We start from the raw sequence: 20835 nt of genomic DNA, 5'->3' as shown, positions 1-20835 counted from the left end.
GAAGGTAACAGTGTTCCATGTGCCTTCAGCATTTAGTGATGCCGACCACATGACCACGGAGACGGAGATGAGCACCAACCCCTAGAGCTGGAAATGACTAACACATATTTGCAAGGGGAATCTTTACCTTTACCTATCAAAACTTAATTGTTACAGCTGCCATCTTATGATTGTCTAAATTGTTGCAGCCCAGCTCTGTTTATGACTTCAGCCCCCTCCTTTCTTGCCAATGTTTCTTGAATGTTCCTGTCTTGTATTTCCACCGTTGCAACAATTTTCTTGTGAAGTGGGTTGGGCAGAGAGAGCTCAATGTATTTTTACTGAGTAAATTTTACCCGTTCTTCCTAATAAAGAAATATCTCTAGCTCAATTTAAGGAAGTCGGTTTTTCTGTGTTTTTAGTGTTACAAAAGAGAGTAATACAAGAATGATGTAGATGGCTTCCTGGATAGGATTGACAGTAGTGCGGAGGGGAGGTTTTCACCTATTGTGGAATTGTTTAAAATATTACACAAACTGTTTAACATATTACATAAATTCACAAAACCACAGACAGTACCATAGAATGAGTCACTAAAGAACTAGCGGCAAAACCTACAGGTCCTCTATAAATACAGTATGTGATCCTTGGAGCCAAGCATCACAGATCTAAAGTCTTCTCCTGTAGCACTAAGTTTGCAATTAGGGTCATCATGAAGAACATCTTGATCTGTGCCACAGTTTTTCTGCCTTCTTTATTTGCTATCCCAATAGAACCCGGTTCTGCAGATGGACCAAGTGATGAAGATGCAAAACTTCTACAAGTAAGTTCCATCAAAACTTCACATCATCTATAGCTTGATAGATTCTTCTGCTATCCTGAATTTTATTATTTTTAAATTAATTATTTACCTAGGTAATATAAATCTGTATTGTGCATACTTAGTGTGTTATTTCTGCATCCATAACATTGCCCTATTTTCTCCCATTGTGCTATTCAAGTTGATATGTGTTGGTTTCTATGGTGGTATTCTATCTATGTGCTGACTTATCCCATGCTTTCTAATGAAGTATTTCCATCCTGATCTGACTCTTCTTGTAATTGTTTAACTTCTTTCCTTTATTGTTTAGGAAATACATAATACCATATGTATGCAAAGACTATGATGGACATTTCAGCTTAACATAAGCATTTTCAAACACAGAGAGAGAGAGAGAGAGAGAGAAAGAGAGAGAGAGAGAGAGAATTATTTTTATGATGTCACAAGTTTTATGGTATCAAAAGCAAAATCAATCAAGTGATTTAAGAAATTGGCAAGTTTAACAGAAAAAAGAAACAATCTTCTTTTGTTTAGTTATCATGATAATTGGCCACATAACCAGAACTTTAAACCTGGAAGAAATCTCAAAGATTGAGTGGTCTACCCACCAGTTGCTGAAATAATTTTACAGCAGGCTTCCATAATTTTGTATTTATTTATTTTTCAAATTTATATGGTCACTCAGCTCACATGATGTGTCTAGTTTACAGATCTATTAATTACCCAGCTGGCATCCTTATTGGATAACTGTATTGTCTCTTCCCTGAAGATATCATTTAAAGTTTGGCTGTTGCTTTAGGGAGTAGCTATCGGAGTAAATGAAAACTAACTGGCAGTGTTTGCTGGGAAAGGATGAAAATGGTGGGAAATCACCAATTACTGTACAATATAATGCACAGAGTAAATAAATATAGCACCATTTATTAGTATCAAGTCTATAGCAGGATAGAGAGACATAAATACATGCCAGTTGCCAAGTGTCTGATTTTTTATCACATGACCTCACCATGCTGCAATGGTTGTAAGTATGAAAAAGGGTCATAAGTCACTTTTTTCAGTCCCGTTTTAATGTTGAACAATCACTAAACTAATTGTTGTAAGTCAAAGCTATCTGTACACCATATAGATTAAACATAAAAATGAAATATGTTCACACCATAGGTATAAAATTTAAATCTTTTGAAGTCTAAGGGTTACTGCACATTTTAATTTCATACTTTCTTCGGAAACTTCAAGACAATTAAGACTGATAGTTTCAAGTGGAAGACAAATATCATGTCTTTAATCCTATTACTTCTGAGTGAGATCGTGTGTAATATTTTCTGGTTGCCAATCCATTTTTAGAAGTGTAATGAAGAAAGTCATTTTAATGAAGAAAGTCTGATTATTTCTAGAGGTGGATGCAAATGATAATGACCTTTTATCCGCAAAGAAAATAGACATATCCATTTTTTTCTTGGATAAAAGATTTTCCTTTGCTGATTACTTCTTCCATGGCCTAGTTAAAATAAAAAAAAATGAACATTAAAAAAAGAAAGAAAGAAAAATAGCATGGTACAAAAGATGCATGAAATGTTTATGACTTTCATTTCTCGTAATCTAGGTTTATCTGGACAAATTCTTCCCAACCTATTTTAAAGATGGCCGCAGCCTGCAAGAACGTCTCAGAGAAATGCAGGAATACTTCCATTTGGCTGTCACCGGGAAAATGGATAAAGATACATTAAATGTAATGAAACAGCCACGGTGTGGAGTCTCAGATGTTTCCGAAGGACATAAAGCTATAGGAATCTGGTATAAACAAGTGCTGACATACAGGTTAATTACCATTTAAAGATTTTTTTTAATAAAAAGAACATTGGTTACATGATTTCTTGCATAGTAATATTTTGTCATTCTTCGTTACTTAAAGGATTAATAATTACACTCCGGATTTGCCAAGAAGTACGGTAGATAGAAACATAGCAAGGGCATTCCGTGTTTGGAGCGATGTGACTCCACTGAGGTTCCAGAAAGTTTTCAGACGTGCTGATATTGAAATATTTTTTGCACATGGTGGTAAGTCTGCCTGTTTTTAATCAACTAGCTCTCAAATATGCATTTTTCACACGAACCTATCCCTTTCTGAAGCATCATTTAAATTCTCCCTGCTTTCACTGATCACATTCAAAGAGTCAAGGTGGACTAGAGTATCATCCAGAGGGTATTTTCCTCCCTAGAAGGGCTGATGTTTAAATTGAAATTGTTCATGGGAAATAGTAGTTCTACTTTAATCTGTATTGGCCAGACCCCATCTCAAATGGTCATCCAGTTGTAGACTCCATTTTTAAAAAACCTCAGATAACTGAAGAGCCCTGGTGGTGCAGTGGTGAGAATGCAGTATTGCAGGCAAACTCTGCCCACTGCCTGGAGTTCGATCCTAACAGGGCTCCAGGTTAACTCAGCCTTCCATCCTTCCAAGATCAGTAAAATGAGGACACAGATTGTTAGGAGCAATATGCAAATAATGCTTACATTATAAACATCCCAGAGGGTGATGTAAAGCACAATGGGGTGGTATATAAGACTAAAGGCCTTTGCTTTTGCTAACTGGAATAGGTTCACAGAAAGATTGCCGAGATTATGTTAAAAATTTTTACAAAAATATCCTATAAGGAGATATTGATGGAACTGGATATATTTAATCTTGAGAAGAAAGAGAACATCTTTCAAAAACCTGAAAGGATGTCACACTAAGTTGAAGGAAGGCAGATTTTGAGAAAGATCCCCCTTTTCACTGCATGTGTTAAAGCAAAGATTATGTAGTCATTCAACTAGATTGTTTCATTGACTGAAGAATCTTTCCAGTTCTATGCTGGCTTCCTCTTTCACTGCTTCTTCAGATCCTTTCACAGATTTATTAGCCCAGGCTTAAAAATTATTGCTGTTTTGACATCACTGCAATGATCTCTTATTCTATGAAATGATTGATGGCTGTGAGATTCAGACTGCTTGCTCCTCTCTGTTTGGATCAAATCACTGGCTATAGTTCTAATGTCCAAGAGCTATCATAGTTGGGTTTTAAAATTCAGATGACCACTAGATAGAAGCAGAGAGTAACCATTTATGTAAGTCTTTGCTGCCATCTGCTTGGATTCTTGCATCTGAATATGATGTTCCTAAGAATTACTGATAAGAATGAGAATGTTCCTAAGAATTTTTGATTTCTTTCCTCCTTAAATAATAATCATAGGAGAAAATCTTTAACCAAGGAATAGCTCGTAGTTAATATAAATTAGAGATACTGTTCTGTTTCAAAAGTATACAGTATTCATTAACAAATAAGTAGCTTGGGGCAGATTCCCAAACAATTAGCTTGGCTAACATTCCAATCTTCCTATCTCTCCTTTCGAACCATCATTCACACCCTGAGAGATGATTGAAGTTCAGAAGGTCTTGTACTTAACCCAGAGGTTATCACTACATCACTGTCACCCATATTTGTATTACGTGATTATATGTATAGTGAAAATCTCAAAAAGGGGATAGATCTACTTAAGGGTGTTGAAAATGCAGCATAATGCTCCTAACCTACCTATACATTGATGGCTTTTATGTTATATTTCAAATTTAGCACATGGTGATGGTAACTCTTTTGATGGTCGAGGAAAGGTTTTGGCTCATGCTTACTTTCCTGGACCAGGAATTGGGGGAGATACACATTTTGATGAAGCAGAGAAATGGTCAGAGTATAACAGAGGTAAGTCACTCATTAACTATTTGAGGTTATTGCTGATCTATTTTAGAATGAAAATTACTGCCAAGACCATTAACGTCATAAACAAACCTAGCAACCAAGTAATACCTGAAGACCTCTGAAATATTTGCTCCTGAATTGTAATGTTTCTAAAACTGAGAATATACATTTTATTTTATATTATACTTAGATTAAATACAGATTAATTTTATTTTTGTCCTGGCCCCTGTCATGAGAGTCAAATGGAGTTCTAGTCATGAAAAAAACACTACCTGACTCTGTGGTTTCTTCCCCAAACCCCAAAAACTTTACCTTAGACTGTCTACTATTGACCTCACCCCTTTCCTAAGAGGTCTGTAGGGGGGCATGCATAAGTGCACCAATGTGCCTACCATCCCTGCCCTATTGTTTCTTTTTCATTTTTCTTATATGTATCCATTTCTTGTACTCATAACTATGTTTATACTTATACCTGTTATCTTATAATCACTTGACAAAAATAAAAAAAATAATTTAAAAGGCAGTAAGTATAGTCTTGGGATATAGGAGGCCATATATTGATTTCTGCTAATTGACACATTTTTCTTCTCTTTTGTTTTAGAGGTCAACCTGTTCCTTGTTGCTGCACATGAATTTGGTCATGCTTTAGGACTTTCACATTCTAACGTTGTTGGCTCTTTGATGTTTCCAACATATACTTACAGTAACCCACAGTTCTTCCGTCTCCCAAATAATGACAGACAAAGAATTCAAAGACTTTATGGTAAGTACAACCAATTAAATATGAGCCAATAGTGTGCAGCAGTAGCCAAAAAAGCCAATGCAATCCAAAATTGCATTAACAGAGGGATACAATCAAGATCAAGTGAAGTACTAATACCACTGTATAAAGCTTTAGTAACACTACACCTACAAAACTGCATCCAATTTTGGTCGCCACATTATAAAAAGGTTGTTGAGACTCTAAAAGAGTGCAGAGAAGAGCAACCAAGATGATTAGGAGACTGGTGGCTAAGACATACAATGAACAATTGCAAGAATAGGGTATGACTAATCTAGTGAAGAAAAGGACCAAAGGAGACATGATAGCAGTGTTCTAATATTGGAGGGGCTGCCACAGAGAAGAGGGGGTCAAGTTATTTTCCAAAGCACCTGAAGGCCAGACAAGGAATTATAGTTGGAAACTGAAAAAGAAGAGATTCAGCCTGGAAATAAGAAATTTTCTGACAGTGACAGCAATCAACCAAAGGAACAGCTTGCCTTTGGAAGTTGTGGGAGCTGGCTTTCAAGAAGAGACTGGACTGCCATCTGTCAGAAATACTGTAGAGTCTCCTGCTTGGATAGGGTGGGGGGTTGGACTAGATGACCTACAAGGTTCCTTTTAACTCTATTAATATGTTAGCCAAGTACGGTATGAAGTTTCTAATTCTTATGGTGAAGTGCATTTTAATCACTCCCCAACCTTTGGCTGTACTCACTTTGTAATGGGTCTGTTGTTAGTTAGGGGGGACTATTGACTGGTACCCAACAAAAAAAATATTATAGACTGCTTTTTCTCTTGGAGCTCAAGGTGTCTTACAAGGAGAAGTTTCCCCTAATTTTATTTGAACTCCAAAATACTCTTGAAATTTATAATTAGGACTAAGAGAAAATAAGCAGATTGAAACCATCTACTGAAATCTATGGATGAAAGGGGACTTTATTTTATTTATTTGATTTGTCAATTGCTTACAAGATAATAGATACAAGTATAAACATGAGTAAGAATACAGGAAATAGGTACAAATAAATGGGGACAATAGGACAGGGACGGTAGGCACGATGGTGCACTTAAACACGCCTCTTAGGAATGGGGTGAGGTCAATAGTGGTTAGTTTGTTGCTGAAGTCGTGCTTTCTGCAATCAAGTTTGAAGCGGCTTACACTGAGTTTATATCTGTTGTGTGCTCTTGTATTGTGGTTGAAGATGAAGTAGTCATTGACTGGTAGGACATTGTAGCAGATAATTCTGGGTGCTACACTTAAGTCTAACCATAGGCGGCGTAGTTCAAGGTTATCCAAGCCCAAAATCTCAAGTCTGGTGATATAGGGTATTCTGTTGCGAGCAGAGGAGTGTAGTACTCTTCTCGTGAAATACTTCTGGACTTGCTCGATTGTATTAATGTCTGATATGCAGTGCGGATTCCAGACTGATGAGCTGTATTCAAGTATTGGTCTGGCACTTACTGACTTAATACTTACTTACTTACTTACTTACTTACTTACTTACTTACTTACTTACTTATTTAGACTTCTCCAGTCAAAGTCCAACAGTTTAGCCACTCTTTACTCTGGATATATATTGGTTGGCTTTTTTCACTGAATTTAATTTTCACCATACCATAAGGGAGGGAAAGCACTAAGAAACAAAAGAGAGTTATAAACATCAATTGTCCCTGCTTGTTGCCTTACAATTGAAAAAGAACATCCCATAAGGGATAAGAAATGAGCAAAAAAGAGTAGCAAATAACCACCTGGCAAACCATTTTTATGTTGCAAGTTCCAGTTCAGATACTGTGATGAGATGACCATTGTCAACTAAGTGATATTTGAGGTGTGGGGGGGGGGGGAATCATAGGAAGGGGTCTCACAACAGAGGCCTCTCATTTCTCCTGTTGCTATCAGTCTTTGAGGTAGCATCTGGAAGTATCAGGAAGCTGCTGTTTGCCTAAGTAAAAGAATAACAGATTTGAAAGTAACCTTTGAGGTCTTCTAGCCTAACCCCTTGCTCAAGGAGCATACCCTATATACCATTTCAGACAAAGAGTTGTCCAATCTCTTCTTAAAAAACCTCCAGTGTTAGAGCACCCATACCTTCTGGAGGCATGGGATTCCACTGGTTAATTGTTCTCACCATTAGGAATATTCTGGGCTGGTTCTCTTCTTGATTAGTTTTCATCTAATGCAGGGGTGTCCAACCTTGGCAACTTTAAGACTTGTGGACTTCAACTCCCAGCAAAGCTGGCTGAGGAATTCTGGGAGTTGAAGTCCACAAGTCTTAAAATTGTCAAGGTTGGAAACCCCTGATCTAATGCTTCTTACTAAGCCTTTATAAAGCGGCACTAATACTTCACATGATCTTGATTCTATCCCTCTATTAATTCAGTGTAGGATTGTGCTGCCTTTTTTGGCTGCTGCCACCCAATGCTGGATCATATTTAACTGATTGTCCACTAGACTCCAAGATCTCTCTTGCAGTTACTGCTATTGAGCCAAGTTTCACATAATCTGTACCTTTTTGTTTTTTGTTTTCCTTACCTAAGTGTAAAACCTTGCTTTTCTGTACATCGAATTTCATTTTGTTAGATAGGGCCCAGTGTTCAAGTCTGTCATTTAAAATGACTCCTGGCATTTTTAAACCGTAATGGACATGGGCTTTCCAATTTTTTTTCATTTAAAAGATTTGTCTGGACACCCATCTTAAACTCTGGGTAGCTCACAACAACAACAAACCCCAATAGCTATAAAATCATAAACCAAAAGCTTAGTGGCTCCACCATCATAGTAGGATGTTGCACAGCCAGCTCCAAATATCCTCATTCCATCTCTCTCCTCTCCCTCTTATATCCCAAAGATTCAGGGAGGAGCCATGTTTTTTCTGATATTATCTTGTTTCCCAGATTTAAAGAATGCTTCAGCCCCTTTTGTTTATATAGCAGTCCTTGCCTGTTTCTTCAAAATCACCTCCCTGACTCTCCACAGTGAGGTTGGCACCAGGTTTTCTTGACAACACCCCACCATAGATTTATGGATTCCTGATTCTGTCCTAACCAGCCTATTGTAGTGGAACAAAGCAGTTAACTCTTCTTTTTATTGAGCAAATCTGCTCTGGAAAAACAACCTATTTTAATCCTATTTGTATATTTATTTATTTCCACTCCCTTTAACAATATCCTTCTTTTTCTTTCTCAGGAACAAGGAAGTGAAACAGCTGCAGAACCCATTATATTTAAATGGCATGGAAGAATTTATATTTTTCACAGATCAAAAGCACTATTTCAACTCAGTTTATAACATAGTAAAAGCAGCAAAAGTTTGGTTGCCTGCTTGATAATGGGGAAAGACTAGTGGATTGTGCTTTGTTATGGAAGTTTCGTTGATTGTTGATCAGCTTCCTGGTCCAATTCAAGATGCAGATTACCAATTGCAAGGTGTGCATGTTCTGTAGATACCTTCACTTGGAAACAGTGTGTCATCCATCATCAAACCAACACCAATGTTGTTGGCATTCAGGGAACCCACCAAGATCTGACTGTACCAGAAAGCCTTTGGGGGTTAATATATATCAGATTCTATCTCTCCGTTATTAGTTTGTGGGGTCTGGTTATTTTCTTTTCCTTGTAATTATTCCTTGCTATTTTTTTTGTAAGCAACTGGAGATCAATCAATCTATCAATCGAGATGGCAGGGACCTTGGAGGTCTTCTAGTCCAACCCCCTGCTAAAAACAGAAGATCCTATACCATTTCAGTTTTGGGAAACGTTCTTGTACCTATACATAGCTAATAAATAATCCAACCCTTTCATGTGCTCCTATGAAAAGTTTGTATTATCTTGTGTGTAATGAAAGTCTATGACAGTCTAATGAGTACACAGATGGGTGTTGCCTTAGCATGCATGTGTGTGAATTTGTGTGTGAATCATTTTTTGCCTTCTCCTCCAGTTGGGTCTGTACCTCTACTGGGAAGTTCAGGGTGCATTTAATCCAGGACATAAGTGAGTTTCTGGCATGTTCACGGGAGCGGGGGATGAATTCAGCAAAGCAATTGTCAGTTTCTCCAGGCTGGTTGACTTTCAACTACCCTCCAATTTAGGGGGCTAGACTAGATGACTCCAAACTTATTTTCCTTGATTCCATTAAACTAAGAATACCACTCAGAAAAGGGATAAGAAGAAAGAAGGAAGAGCTGGTGGGGTTTCTCTAATCCCATCCAAATTGGAGAGCAAGATGATCTCTATTTTGCACTGAGCATGTGTCAAAACCTTAAAATGTGTGCAAGCAGATAATCTATATACTACTAAAATGTCATTGTTATGAGCTTTGACTGGGCTAAAAGGTGTATCATACGGTAGCAATTTTTGAACCAAGGGACCTGGTATGGACTAACTTACAGAATTAGTCCAAAATTTAGTACCCAGGACTGCCGAGGGACTGAAATTTGGAAAGCTGTGACTGTTTCAGCACTACCAGCTTCTACTGCACTTCCAGGTTATTGCTGCAGTCAGCATAATTTTCATTTTCAACATTTCATAATAGCAATAGCACTTAGACTTATATACCACTTCACAGCGCTTTTACAGCCCTCCCTAAGTGGTTTTCAAGAATCAGCATATTGCTCCCAACAATCTGGGTCCTCATTTTACCCACCTCAGAAGGATGGAAGGCCAAGTCCACCTTGAGCCTGGTAAGATTTGAACTGCCAAACTGCAGGCAGCTGGCTGTCAGCAAGTACTGCACTCTAACCACTGCACCACCATGGCTCCTAATAGTTTCCCAACCAGTCTTGCAATCCCTCACTCCCTTCCCCATCCATAGCAGACAGTTTCTTGCCTGCTAGAATGGAATGGGAAGGGAAGGGAAGGGAAGGGAAGGAAAGGAAAGGAAAGGAAAGGAAAGGAAAGGAAAGGAAGGGAAGGGAAGGGAAGGGAAGGGAAGGGAAGGGAAGGGAAGGGAAGGGAAGGGATGGGATGGGTTGGGGAGAGAAGGGAAGGGAAGGGAAGGGAAAGGGATTTTTGATTCTTGCCAGACTCCCACAAGGCAATTCAATAGGGAAGCTGTCAAGAAAAATCCTGTTCCCACTGCATTTTTGCCCTCCCTTGGTCATTCTGTTTTTCTGCTTAGATAAGGAACTCTCTCTGAAATGATGACTCAGTGGAGCATGAGTTGTCTAGTAAGTAATAATTTTAGCTAGACTGATTGTACTAATTTTATTTGTAACAGCATCAGTATATGATGGTTCTCTTGTTTTTCCAGTACTTTCTTTACTTTTTAATGGGGAAATTAGCAAAGCAATGCTGTGCCTGGGACACACCTTAAAAAGAGAGAGAAAGTATTAGTTTTGCAAGATCACCCAAACTCAAGAGAGTCACTCATAGATGCTTACTACTGCAGTCACATGAACACTGTGAGGCATGCATTATGAACAAACATTGCCAATGCTATATGCCAGTATTTCTCAGAAATGTTAAGATGCGTAAACTTCAATTCCCAGAATTCTGCAGCCAGCATGGCTAATTGAGGTATTCTGGGAGTTGAAGTCCACCCATCTTCAAGTAGGTGAGGTTGAGAAACACTGCATAGTATATGCAATTGCATGCCACTATGAAAGGCACGTAGAAAAATCATAGGATTAATGACTAGGCACATTTTGTTATTTGTCTTCCTTTTTCATCTCACAATGATCTCAATGTTTGTCTCACAAATTTCAGGAGTAAAATGTTCAGGATCTTGTGAGACTTGTGAAGTTTGACCATGTATCCATGTAACATATTGGTTTATTTGATAATCCTGCTGTTTGAGAAACCAGGTGTATTTTGATTTAGCATGACATGTGAACCAGGATGCATCTGTTTAAAATACACTCCAGGTTTAGCTGAAGGAGCCTCCAACTCAGTTTATTTTTATTTTTCTTAAACCAATTTCCTGGTTGCTTTAACTGGTTGGTTTGGATGTGATTAGCATTATCTTAACATGAAAGAAGAAAGAAATCCATAAAGGTCAAAAAATAATTTGAAATTAATGGAAGCAAAGCACAGAAATAATACAAATATTGCTTTCAAACAAAAAGTGTAGTAATATTATGGGGATTTGTTCAAAAGATGGTTAATGTCTTCTCCTAATCATTATTTCTAGAAGAAAAAAATTAGCCCCCTGCCTGTCATATTATGGACCTTTATTTTACATTTATATCTGTCTCCATGAATGCATTACTGCAAAAGATGGTTTATACATGACAAGTTATCAATTATGCTTTCATCTCCTAACATATGCACCAGGTCCAACAGAACTAACATCAAGATAAAGTAATGCAAACTTGGAAGAATTAATATTTCCCAAGTGAGAATCAAAAGGTGCTAGACCAGTTTTGGGGAATTGTTTTTCAGTGTAGAAAAGGACTCTGTGGAGAGTCAAAAGAATCAAGATATCTGGCCTCAAAGTAGCAACACTTTTTAATAGCATTGCATGTATCGTATAGCAATAGCACTTAGAATTATATACCGCTTCACAGGGCTTTACTGCCCTCTCTAAGTGGTTTACAGAGTCAGCATATTGCCCCAACAATCTGGGTCCTCATTTTACCCACCTCGGAAGGATGGAAGGCTGAGTCAACCTTGAGCCTGGTGGGATTTGATCTGCTGGCAGTCAGCAGAGTTAGCCTCAATACTACATTCTAACCAAAGGTGGGCTTCAAAAATTTTAGCAATGGGTTCTCTGCCTGGTTGCTGGGTGGGTGTAGCCATGGTGGGCATAGCCTAGTCAGCCTCTTGCCCCATGGCAGGGGGGTCGTTTTTGCTTTCCTTGGGCTCCAGAGGTTTTCCTCAAGCTCTGGGAGTGCGAAAACAGCCTCCCTCGGCTCCAGAGGCTCTCTGAAAGCCAGAAGCGGGCCTGTTTACAGCCTTCCTGAACTTCCGGGAGGCCCATTTTCACCCTCCCACAAGCCTCCATGCGGGTCCTGCACTTACCTGCATCCAAAATGGGCCAGGTGGGGAGTCCTGGGAGGGGCGGGGCAGGGTGGGTGGGGCCAGCCAAGAGTGGGATTTGGGGGTTCTCCAAACTGTGCAGAATCTTAGCTAGGGGCTCTCCTGAACCCCTGAAAATCTACCGAGCTTTTTCTCTGGTAATATCACACTACTAACTAGAGCATACAAAACATTTGCTAGACCAATACTTGAATACAGCTCATCAGTCTGGAACCCACATTATGTACCTGATATTAACACAGTAGAGAAAGTCCAGAAATATTTCACAAGAGTTCTCCACTCCTCTATTCGTTGTAGAATACCTTATGCCACCAGACTTGAAATTCTAGACCTAGAAAACCTAGAACTGTGCTACCTTTGGTCCGATCTAAGTATAGTATATAAAATCATACATTGCAATGTCCTACCAGTCAATGAATACTTCAGCTTCAGCCATAACAACACAAGAGCAAACAATAGATACAAACTCAAGGTTAATTGCACCAAACTTGATTGCAGGAAATACGACTTCAGCAACAGAGTGGTCAACGTCTGGAATACTCTACCTGATTTTGTGGTTTCTTCCCCAAACCCCAAAAACTTTAACCTTAGACTGTCTACTATTGACCTCACCCCTTTCCTAAGAGGTCTGTAGGGGGCATGCATAAGCGCACCAATGTGCCTACCGTCCCTGTCCTATTGTTTCTTTATTTTTCTTATATGTATCCATGTATTCATAACTATGTTTTTACTTATACCTATTATCTTGTAAGCAATTGACAAACCAAATAAAATAAAAATAAATAGCATGGTACAATTGATTTACGGAGAATTTATTCACTTTTGTGTGCCAGTCCCACACAATGCAGGAAGGTTATCTTCTAATCATCTCCAAGTTAGCTGGAGATGTCCCTGCCTTTTTCTTTTAATCTTTTCCTTTTGGGAAATATATACTGAATATATTGAAAAATATATACACTATTGGATTAAATGGGGGGAATTTTCCCTTTTCTTATTTCTTTCCCATAATGCAGTTTTGCATTATGCTGCTTTTCATCTCTGAAACATGATTTCATGTTCAGGAGTAAGTAGAATTGACTAACTCTGAAGTATTTCATATGTCATGGAAGCTGACCAGGATAAGATGGGGCATGTCAATATACCCAAAGCACTCTGCACTAGGTAATTGTGTCTTCTTTTGTGTGCGTGAGTTGGTGCACCTTCCACACCCAATGACTCAGTTCTATCTTAATGATGTAAGCAAGCCACTCAGGATTGAAGCAAGCTTCTCGCAATTCATGAGCAACAAGGAACTGGGTTCTTTTATGCTCTTCTTACGTCGATATAAGGCAGACATATCAATTTCTATTTCCTTCTTTTTTGTTGTCTGAGTCAATCGCTTCCATGCTGGAGCTTATTTAACACCAGAAGGGTTAAAAAAAAGAAAGTCAAGTTAGTGGCCTTATCAATGATAGAAGCCTTATCATTTTCTCATGCATATGAAAGAGCCATGTTGGTAAAATGGTTAGAATCGGGGTGGGCTTCTGGGAATTTTATTTTATTTTATTTAGCAATTGCTTACAAGATAATAGGTATAAGTAAAAACATAATTGTGAATACATGAAATGGATACATATAAGAATAATAAAAGAAACAATAGGACAGGGACCGTAGGCACATTGATGCGCTTTTGCATGCTCCCTACAGACCTCTTAGGAAAGGGGTGAGGTCAATAGTAGACAGTCTAAGGTTAAAGTTTTTGGGGTTTGGGGAATAAACCACAGAGTCAGGTAGAGTATTCCAGACGTTGACCACTCTGTTGCTGAAGTCATATTTCCTGTAATCAAGTTTGGTGCGATTAATTGTTTGTTCTTTTGTTGTTATGGTTGAAGCTGAAATATTCATTGACTGGTAGGACATTGCAATGTATGATTTTATATACTATACTTAGATCAGACCAAAGGTAGCATAGTAGGTTTTCTAGGTCTAGAATTTCAAGTCTGGTGGCATGAGGTATTCTGCAACGAGTAGAGGAGTGGAGAACTCTTCTTGTGAAATATTTCTGGACTTTCTCAACTGTGTTAATATCAGATACGTAATGTGGGTTCCAGACTGATGAGCTGTATTCAAGTATTGGTCTAGCAAATGTTTTGTATGCTCTAGTTAGTAGTGTGATATTACCAGAGAAAAAGCTCGGTAGATTTTCAGGGGTTCAGGAGAGCCCCTAGCTAAGATTCTCCACAGTTTGGAGAACCCCCAAATCCCACGCTTGGCTGGCCCCACCCACCCTGCCCCTCCCCTCCCAGGACTCCCCACCTGGCCCATTTTGGATGCAGGTAAGTGCAGGACCCAAATGGAGGCTTGTGGGAGGGTGAAAATGGGCCTCCTGGAAGTTCAGGAAGGCTGTAAACAGGGCCGCTTCTGGCTTCCAGAGAGCCTCTGGAGCCCAGGGAGGCTGTTTTCACACTCCCAGAGCTTGAGGAAAACTTCTGGAGCCTAGGGAAAGCAAAACTTACTTATATAGACTTACTTATATGCTAGTACAACTACTTTATATTCTAATGGCAGAACTAACATTCCTATTTTCAAAATCCTTTTTATGGATTTAATAATAATCAACACCCTTTTTTGTTTTCCCAACTCTTGTTTCTGATTCCATTTTGCTGCCCTTGTTCTGATGTTTGTTTGTTTTTTGCATTTTTATAGGACTTCAATGAAATAACCTTGAGACTAGTGGTGGTATTCTATCAGTTCAGCCTGGTTCTGCTGAGCCAGTAGCAGCAATGAGACCAGACCAGTTCTGTCTGACACTCTGTGCTGGGCTCACCTGCCCGCCTGGGCTCCCGTATTATGTCCTGATTTGAAGCGCAGCTGCTTTGTGTGGTACAGCAATTGCCGCGCGGCAGCTGCTGAAGCATCAGGGAGAGTGCAGGATTGCAGGAAGTGACTCAGAATGCCTCTGTACTTGCACATAGTGCACATTTGGTGTGTGTGTGCATGTAAAGCATGCCCTCCAAGCCATGCCCACTGACTGGTGGTAAAAAAAATTGAAACACACCACTGCTTGAGACCACAAGGAATTAATTAGGTAACATTTATTTCATTGGTTCAATGCAGAACTGATCCCTGATGAACTGAAGAGTTCATCATTATTGGGGGAATGGATTCAGTGACTTCTGTGCTGAAAAACCAGAGCAAGAGAAAGGTTTTTTTTTTTTTTTTTTGCTGGTTCTTCCACTTACTTCATCTCATGATCTCTCTGGGATAGATACCCCCACTTCTCATGTATGCTTCCATTCATAGATCCATGTTGTATAAATCAGCTATTTAGAACCTTGGATCTAACCCAGGAGTCAGCATCCAGCAGCTCTGGAGCCACATGTGGCTCTTTTATCTCTCTGCTGAGGCTCCCTGTCACTGATCAGTAAAAGGAAAAAGGAGGCTGCACTTGGAAGGGGTTCTATGGTGGGGGAACTGGACTTCCAGTTAGCTCCAAAATTGAAGAGGAGTCTTCAGGTTAGGACCTTTGTGGCTCTTTGAGTGCTTAAGGTTGCCAACCCCTGATTTCTATCTGCAGTTGATTACTCGTTGCCTTCCAAAATTTATAGACATCATAAAACATACCAGCACTCTGGTTATTTTTTTTAATTTCTTAATTTATGAGAAAGTATGCTACCTCTTCCTTGAATTTCCAAAACTATCTGTGACAAGAAAGCCTCTCAGCCACATGTTCCAAAGAGACGTGAGATGGGACTAACATGCTACAGTGCCTTGTCTTCAGGAGAAAAAGAAAGTATTTCATCTTCATGAGCCCAGTGGTGCAGTAGTTAGAATGCAGTATTGCAGACTACTTCTGCTGACTGCCGGCTGCCTGCAATTTGGCAGTTCTAATATCAACAAGCTCAAGGTTGACTCTGCCTTCCATCCTTCTGAGGTGGGTAAAATGAGGACCCAGATTGTTGGGGGCAGTAGGCTGACTCTGTAAAATCACTTAGAGAAGGCTGTAAAGCACCATAAAGTGGTATATAAGTCTAAGTGCTATTGTTATTTCAGGAACCATGAGGTGTGATGAGACAGGTGTTTCTATCCATCAGAAGCCACCTGCCTGAGTTCCAAATTGGATAAAACTTTCTTCTTAGCATTTTTCTGAATCAGAAGTTAACTAAAGACAAAGACCTTTGAAAGCCCCGTGGCACCAGAAGACCTCACAGCAGGAAGCTAATTGAAACCCTTTGAGGGAAAAGAGCCTGAATTTGACTATGAAGTGCCCTGTATCCATGAGCCAATATTTTCCAATATTTTCCCTTTCAAGGGAAAATATGAACTTGGCAACAATACTGTGTTAAAGGGAACAAGAGTAGAATTCACCGTTGTGAAATTTTAACCATCACTATGATGGAATTTTAATGGGTTTGTACAAACTTAAAAGCATATGGGTCAATTCATGAAACAGTTTGGCAATTAATTAATGGTTATCTGTTTGCCTTTCACTTTCAAAAAATGACATCGCAGAATGGTGCAAAATTACTTCCTCTTCTTATGTGATAGAAAGAGAATTTCCCAAACTCAGAAGACTTTGTGGTTAGACAGTTCTTCACTGTTTGGGTAATCTGACCTATATAAGCAATACATTTATGTCTTGTGTTAGAGTGAGCTTGAAACTAACAAAAGAAACAGATGACTTATATCTAGTTTCCCATGAACCTTCAATTATTTTGAAGTCTACCATTGAGTTTAGACAACTGGCAGCATTGCACTTTTTAATTCTTGACTTCCAACATTCACCTATAACCAGGGATGGGATTCTTTTGGTTCTGTCCAGCTCTGTAGAACCAGTAGCTCTGAAGAGCAGCAATCATAGAACTGATTCTATGTCTGCTGCTGTTTTCTTACCTGATCTTTATTTCCTGCTGTTTCAACCTCAGCTGCTGTGTAAGGCACAGCTGCATTTGAAAAAGCAGGAAAAAAGTGCTTTTTCAAACACTGCTTCCCTACGCGCAGCACTGCTCAGCTGTCTAGGCAGCAAGCTGACGAGGATTTACACACACGCGCAGCATGCAGGGAAGCACATCGCAAATCACCAAACCAGTAGTTAACTCTGTTGGATCCCACCCCTGCCTATAACTAAGCTGTATTCACACAACATGGTAAACTTTACAATGGTACACTCACCAAACTATTTTTATAAATATTTTGTATAGTGGCCTATTGAATGATAAATTAAATAGAAATTTCCAGAAACTGGAAATTTGCTGAATGTCTATGGAGATTCTCAGTCATCCAGGTCATGGTTGTCTCAAAGGTGCTATTTTTCAAAAGGCAACTGGAGTTTGTTTTTCCTTGAAGACATTTCACTTCTCATCCAAGAAGCTTTATTTACAGACCTCTCACATCCTGGTCATAAACTGTTTCAACTCCTTCCCTCAAAATGATGCTATAGAGCATTGCACACCAGAACAACTAGACACCAGAAAAACTAGACAGTTTTTCCCCCAAACGCCATCACTCTGCTAAACAAATAATTGCCTCAACACTGTCCAACTATTTACAAAGTCTGCACTACTATTACTATTAATCTTCTCATCATTCCTTATCATCCACCACCTCCCACTTGTTACTGTATGACTGTAACTTTGTCACTTGTATCCTTATGATTTATATTGATTGTTTCCTAGTATGATTTGATTGCTTATTGTACCCTATGACTATTATTAAGTGTTGTACCTTATGATTCTTGACTCTTGACGAATGTATCTTTTCTTTTATGTATACTGAGAGTATTTACACCAAGACAAATTATTTGTGTCCAATCATACTTGGCCAATAAAGAATTCTATTCTATTCTATTCTATTCTATTCCATTCCGTTCCGTTCCGTTCCATTCCATTCCATTCCATTCCATTCCATTCCATTCCATTCCATTCCATTCCATTCTATTCTATTCTATTCTATTCTATTCTATTCTATTCTAAGCTTCTTCAGTTCTGTCCACTTCTTGGAGTGAGAAGCAAAATGTCTTCAAGGAAAACAAAAGTCCAGTTGCTTTTTTTGGGGGGGGGGGGAAGCATTTTTTAGGGAAACTTCCTGGAAATTCTGATCACATTTGTTTCTTCTGATCTTCAGTATCTTATAGAAAATATGTTGTTTGCATTTAATCCATATTTTCTATATGAATTAATAAGAATTAACATAGTATAGAATGTTACAAAGGACATCTCTCTTTTACTGTTTCCTTCTCTTATATATATGTAATATATCAGTTTATCTGAACTTTTATTTCCTTTCAAATTCTTATTCCTGGGCCTGAGGTTTTCCACTGATTTGTCTATCAAAAAAAGCATTCAAATACTTTCTGCTTTTGCTAATTTTCTTGTGTAAATTCTGTTAGCTTGGTTCAGCCAAGGGGAATTGCAACACACCTGCTTCCATGTTCCTAGTAAATATTTCCTTTTACTGTTAACATGATCAAAAAATAATAAGATTGGGAAGCTGTGTGCCTCACATCTTTAAGGTAAAGATAAAGGTTTGCCCGCTCATGAATAGGGGCTCTAGGGGGCAGTGTTCATCTCTGTTACAAAGCCGAAGAAGAGCCAGCACTGTCCAAAGATGTCTCCGTGGCCACGTGGCTGGCATGATTAAATGCCGAAGGTGCATGGAACACTGTTACCTTCCCACCAAAGTGGCCCCTATTTCTCTACTTGCATTTTTTTTTACATGCTTTCAAATGCTAGGTTGGCAGAAGCTGGGACAAGTAATGAGAGCTCACTCCGGTATGCGGCACTAGGGATTCGAACCACTGAACTGCCGGCCTTCTGATTGACAAGCTCAGCATCTTAGCCACTGAGCCACCACATTCCTCACATCTTTATTTCCTACCAAATTTGTCCCAAATTATGATTAAGTTCATGACTAGGAAAAAGGGAAAATGATTTATTATTTTGGGGATCATATTAACAATAAAAGTAAATATTTATTGAGAACATAGGAGAACTCACCCCTGGTATAAGAAAAAGAAAGCAGCAAATTATATCCTAAACTACACCTGTGTGCAGGAATTAACTGGGTGTTCAATGAGCTGGAAAATTCTTCTTTCATATCTTGCCTGTTTTAGGGTTTTTCAGCCTGTTTGAATAAGATAGGCATGTAATTATACAAAATTAAATTCTAATTTCATTCCATTATCTTTTTAATGCTCTAAGTCTACAACAATTTTCTTACTACTTTTTAATCTGCATTTCTGTCCTGGTGTTCTCTTTCTATGTTCCTATTCTGACATTAGCACTATCTTTTCTTATCTTAACTTTTTCTTCTTTAAAACTTTCCTTTACACTTGGGTTTTGAAGCCAATCTCACTGCACTTGCATGTGAAAACCCTTTTCACACTTGCATGTGGAAAATCTTGTTTATAGACCTGTTTGGGGAGTGGGCGATTATGAAGTGTATTCATTTATCAGGCAAACAAGCAAGAAAGGAGTGTCAGGATTCTGGCAGTTACCCCCATTTAAATCATGAGTCTCAAGCCAAACTTCCAAAACTTAAAAAGGATTTATTGGGAGTTAACATGTCTGGCACTGCCTGGGTGTAGCCGATTCTGAGACACATAATTCATTGTCACCCTTGACCCTGATTTCCCCCCACCCCCTGGGTGTATCGTAATTCATATTCTCCAATGGGACACCTCCATAGCCAAGAGTCATCAATCATGCTCTCCCGTTAGAATTTTGCGCGGCAGAAATTTCAGTAACCTAGTTACTATCTTTGAAAACATTTATGGGATGCAGTTTTGCTGCACTGCTCCCCACCTCCCTTTCTGTTGGCGTCTCTAAAAGGACTATAGAAATATTTTACGAGTTGACAAGGAGATCGTATTTATTCACAGCACTGATCTTCACTTTAAAAATTCTGCCTCTATTTAATTCAGTGATGCCATAAAGTCTTTGCTCTGTTGATTGCAGCTCTACATTACCAATAATAATACTTAAGAAAAATAGTGTTTAAGCATGAATGGAAGAATGAACGGATGAGCAAACACACAAAGAGTATGCCACCAATACCCACGTGGATTTATATAATCATTTGAGATGTTTAGTAATACTCTTCAACAAGGGTGTCAAACTCAAGGCCCGTAGGCTGTATCTGGCCCATGGGGTGCTTAGATCTGGCCACGAGACCGATCTGGAAATAGCAAAGGACCAGCCCTTGGTACCTCTGCCAGTGAAAACAAAGCTCAGGAGGGCCACAGGCAGCACCACCCCCCACCCCCCCACCCCCGAGCTCCCTTTTCATTGGCAGAAGATTGCAGAAAACCGGCACAGCCTCAGGAACCCGTTTTTGCTGGCAGACTGTTGGGTCACCACAGGTGCCCCCAACATGAGTGACATCGACCTGGCCATGCCCACCCTCCCATGCCCACCCTGGCCTCTTAAGGTTCAACACACCCCTGATGCGGCTCTCAATGAAATCTAGTTTGACACCCTTGCTCTACAAGTAGCCTTCAACTTACAACAGTCCATTTTGTGACCATTCAAAATTACAGCGGCACTGAAAAACTGACTTGTGAGCATTTTTCACACCTCCAACTGT

The 20835-nt window shown here is 39.2% G+C and overlaps 1 protein-coding gene across 1 annotated transcript; it reads left to right on the top strand.

Annotated features, from left to right (window-relative positions):
• The first annotated feature begins 570 nt into the window (after positions 1 to 570).
• Positions 571 to 9094, top strand: LOC113440478 (macrophage metalloelastase-like). The gene is made up of 6 exons (XM_026706897.2): positions 571 to 802; positions 2403 to 2617; positions 2712 to 2857; positions 4413 to 4538; positions 5137 to 5298; positions 8486 to 9094. The coding sequence occupies exons 1-6, from the start codon at positions 692 to 694 to the stop codon at positions 8497 to 8499; spliced, it is 774 nt and encodes a 257-aa protein (XP_026562682.1). The 5' UTR covers positions 571 to 691; the 3' UTR covers positions 8500 to 9094.
• The last annotated feature ends 11741 nt before the right edge of the window (positions 9095 to 20835 follow it).

Source organism: Pseudonaja textilis, chromosome 7 (assembly GCF_049901715.1).
Source record: "Pseudonaja textilis isolate UNSWEBS1 chromosome 7, rPseTex1.2, whole genome shotgun sequence".
NCBI lineage: Eukaryota > Metazoa > Chordata > Lepidosauria > Squamata > Elapidae > Pseudonaja > Pseudonaja textilis.
The sequence above is the reverse complement of the archived record's forward strand: the minus strand, read 5'-3'. Positions and strand labels throughout refer to the sequence as shown.

Coding starts and splice junctions, on each gene's coding strand:
- LOC113440478 (XM_026706897.2), top strand. CDS start 692: ATGAAGAACATCTTGATCTGTGCCACAGTTTTTCTGCCTTCTTTATTT. Junction 803..2,402: donor AAGATGCAAAACTTCTACAA/GTAAGTTCCATC, acceptor CTCGTAATCTAG/GTTTATCTGGACAAATTCTT. Junction 2,618..2,711: donor AAACAAGTGCTGACATACAG/GTTAATTACCAT, acceptor CGTTACTTAAAG/GATTAATAATTACACTCCGG.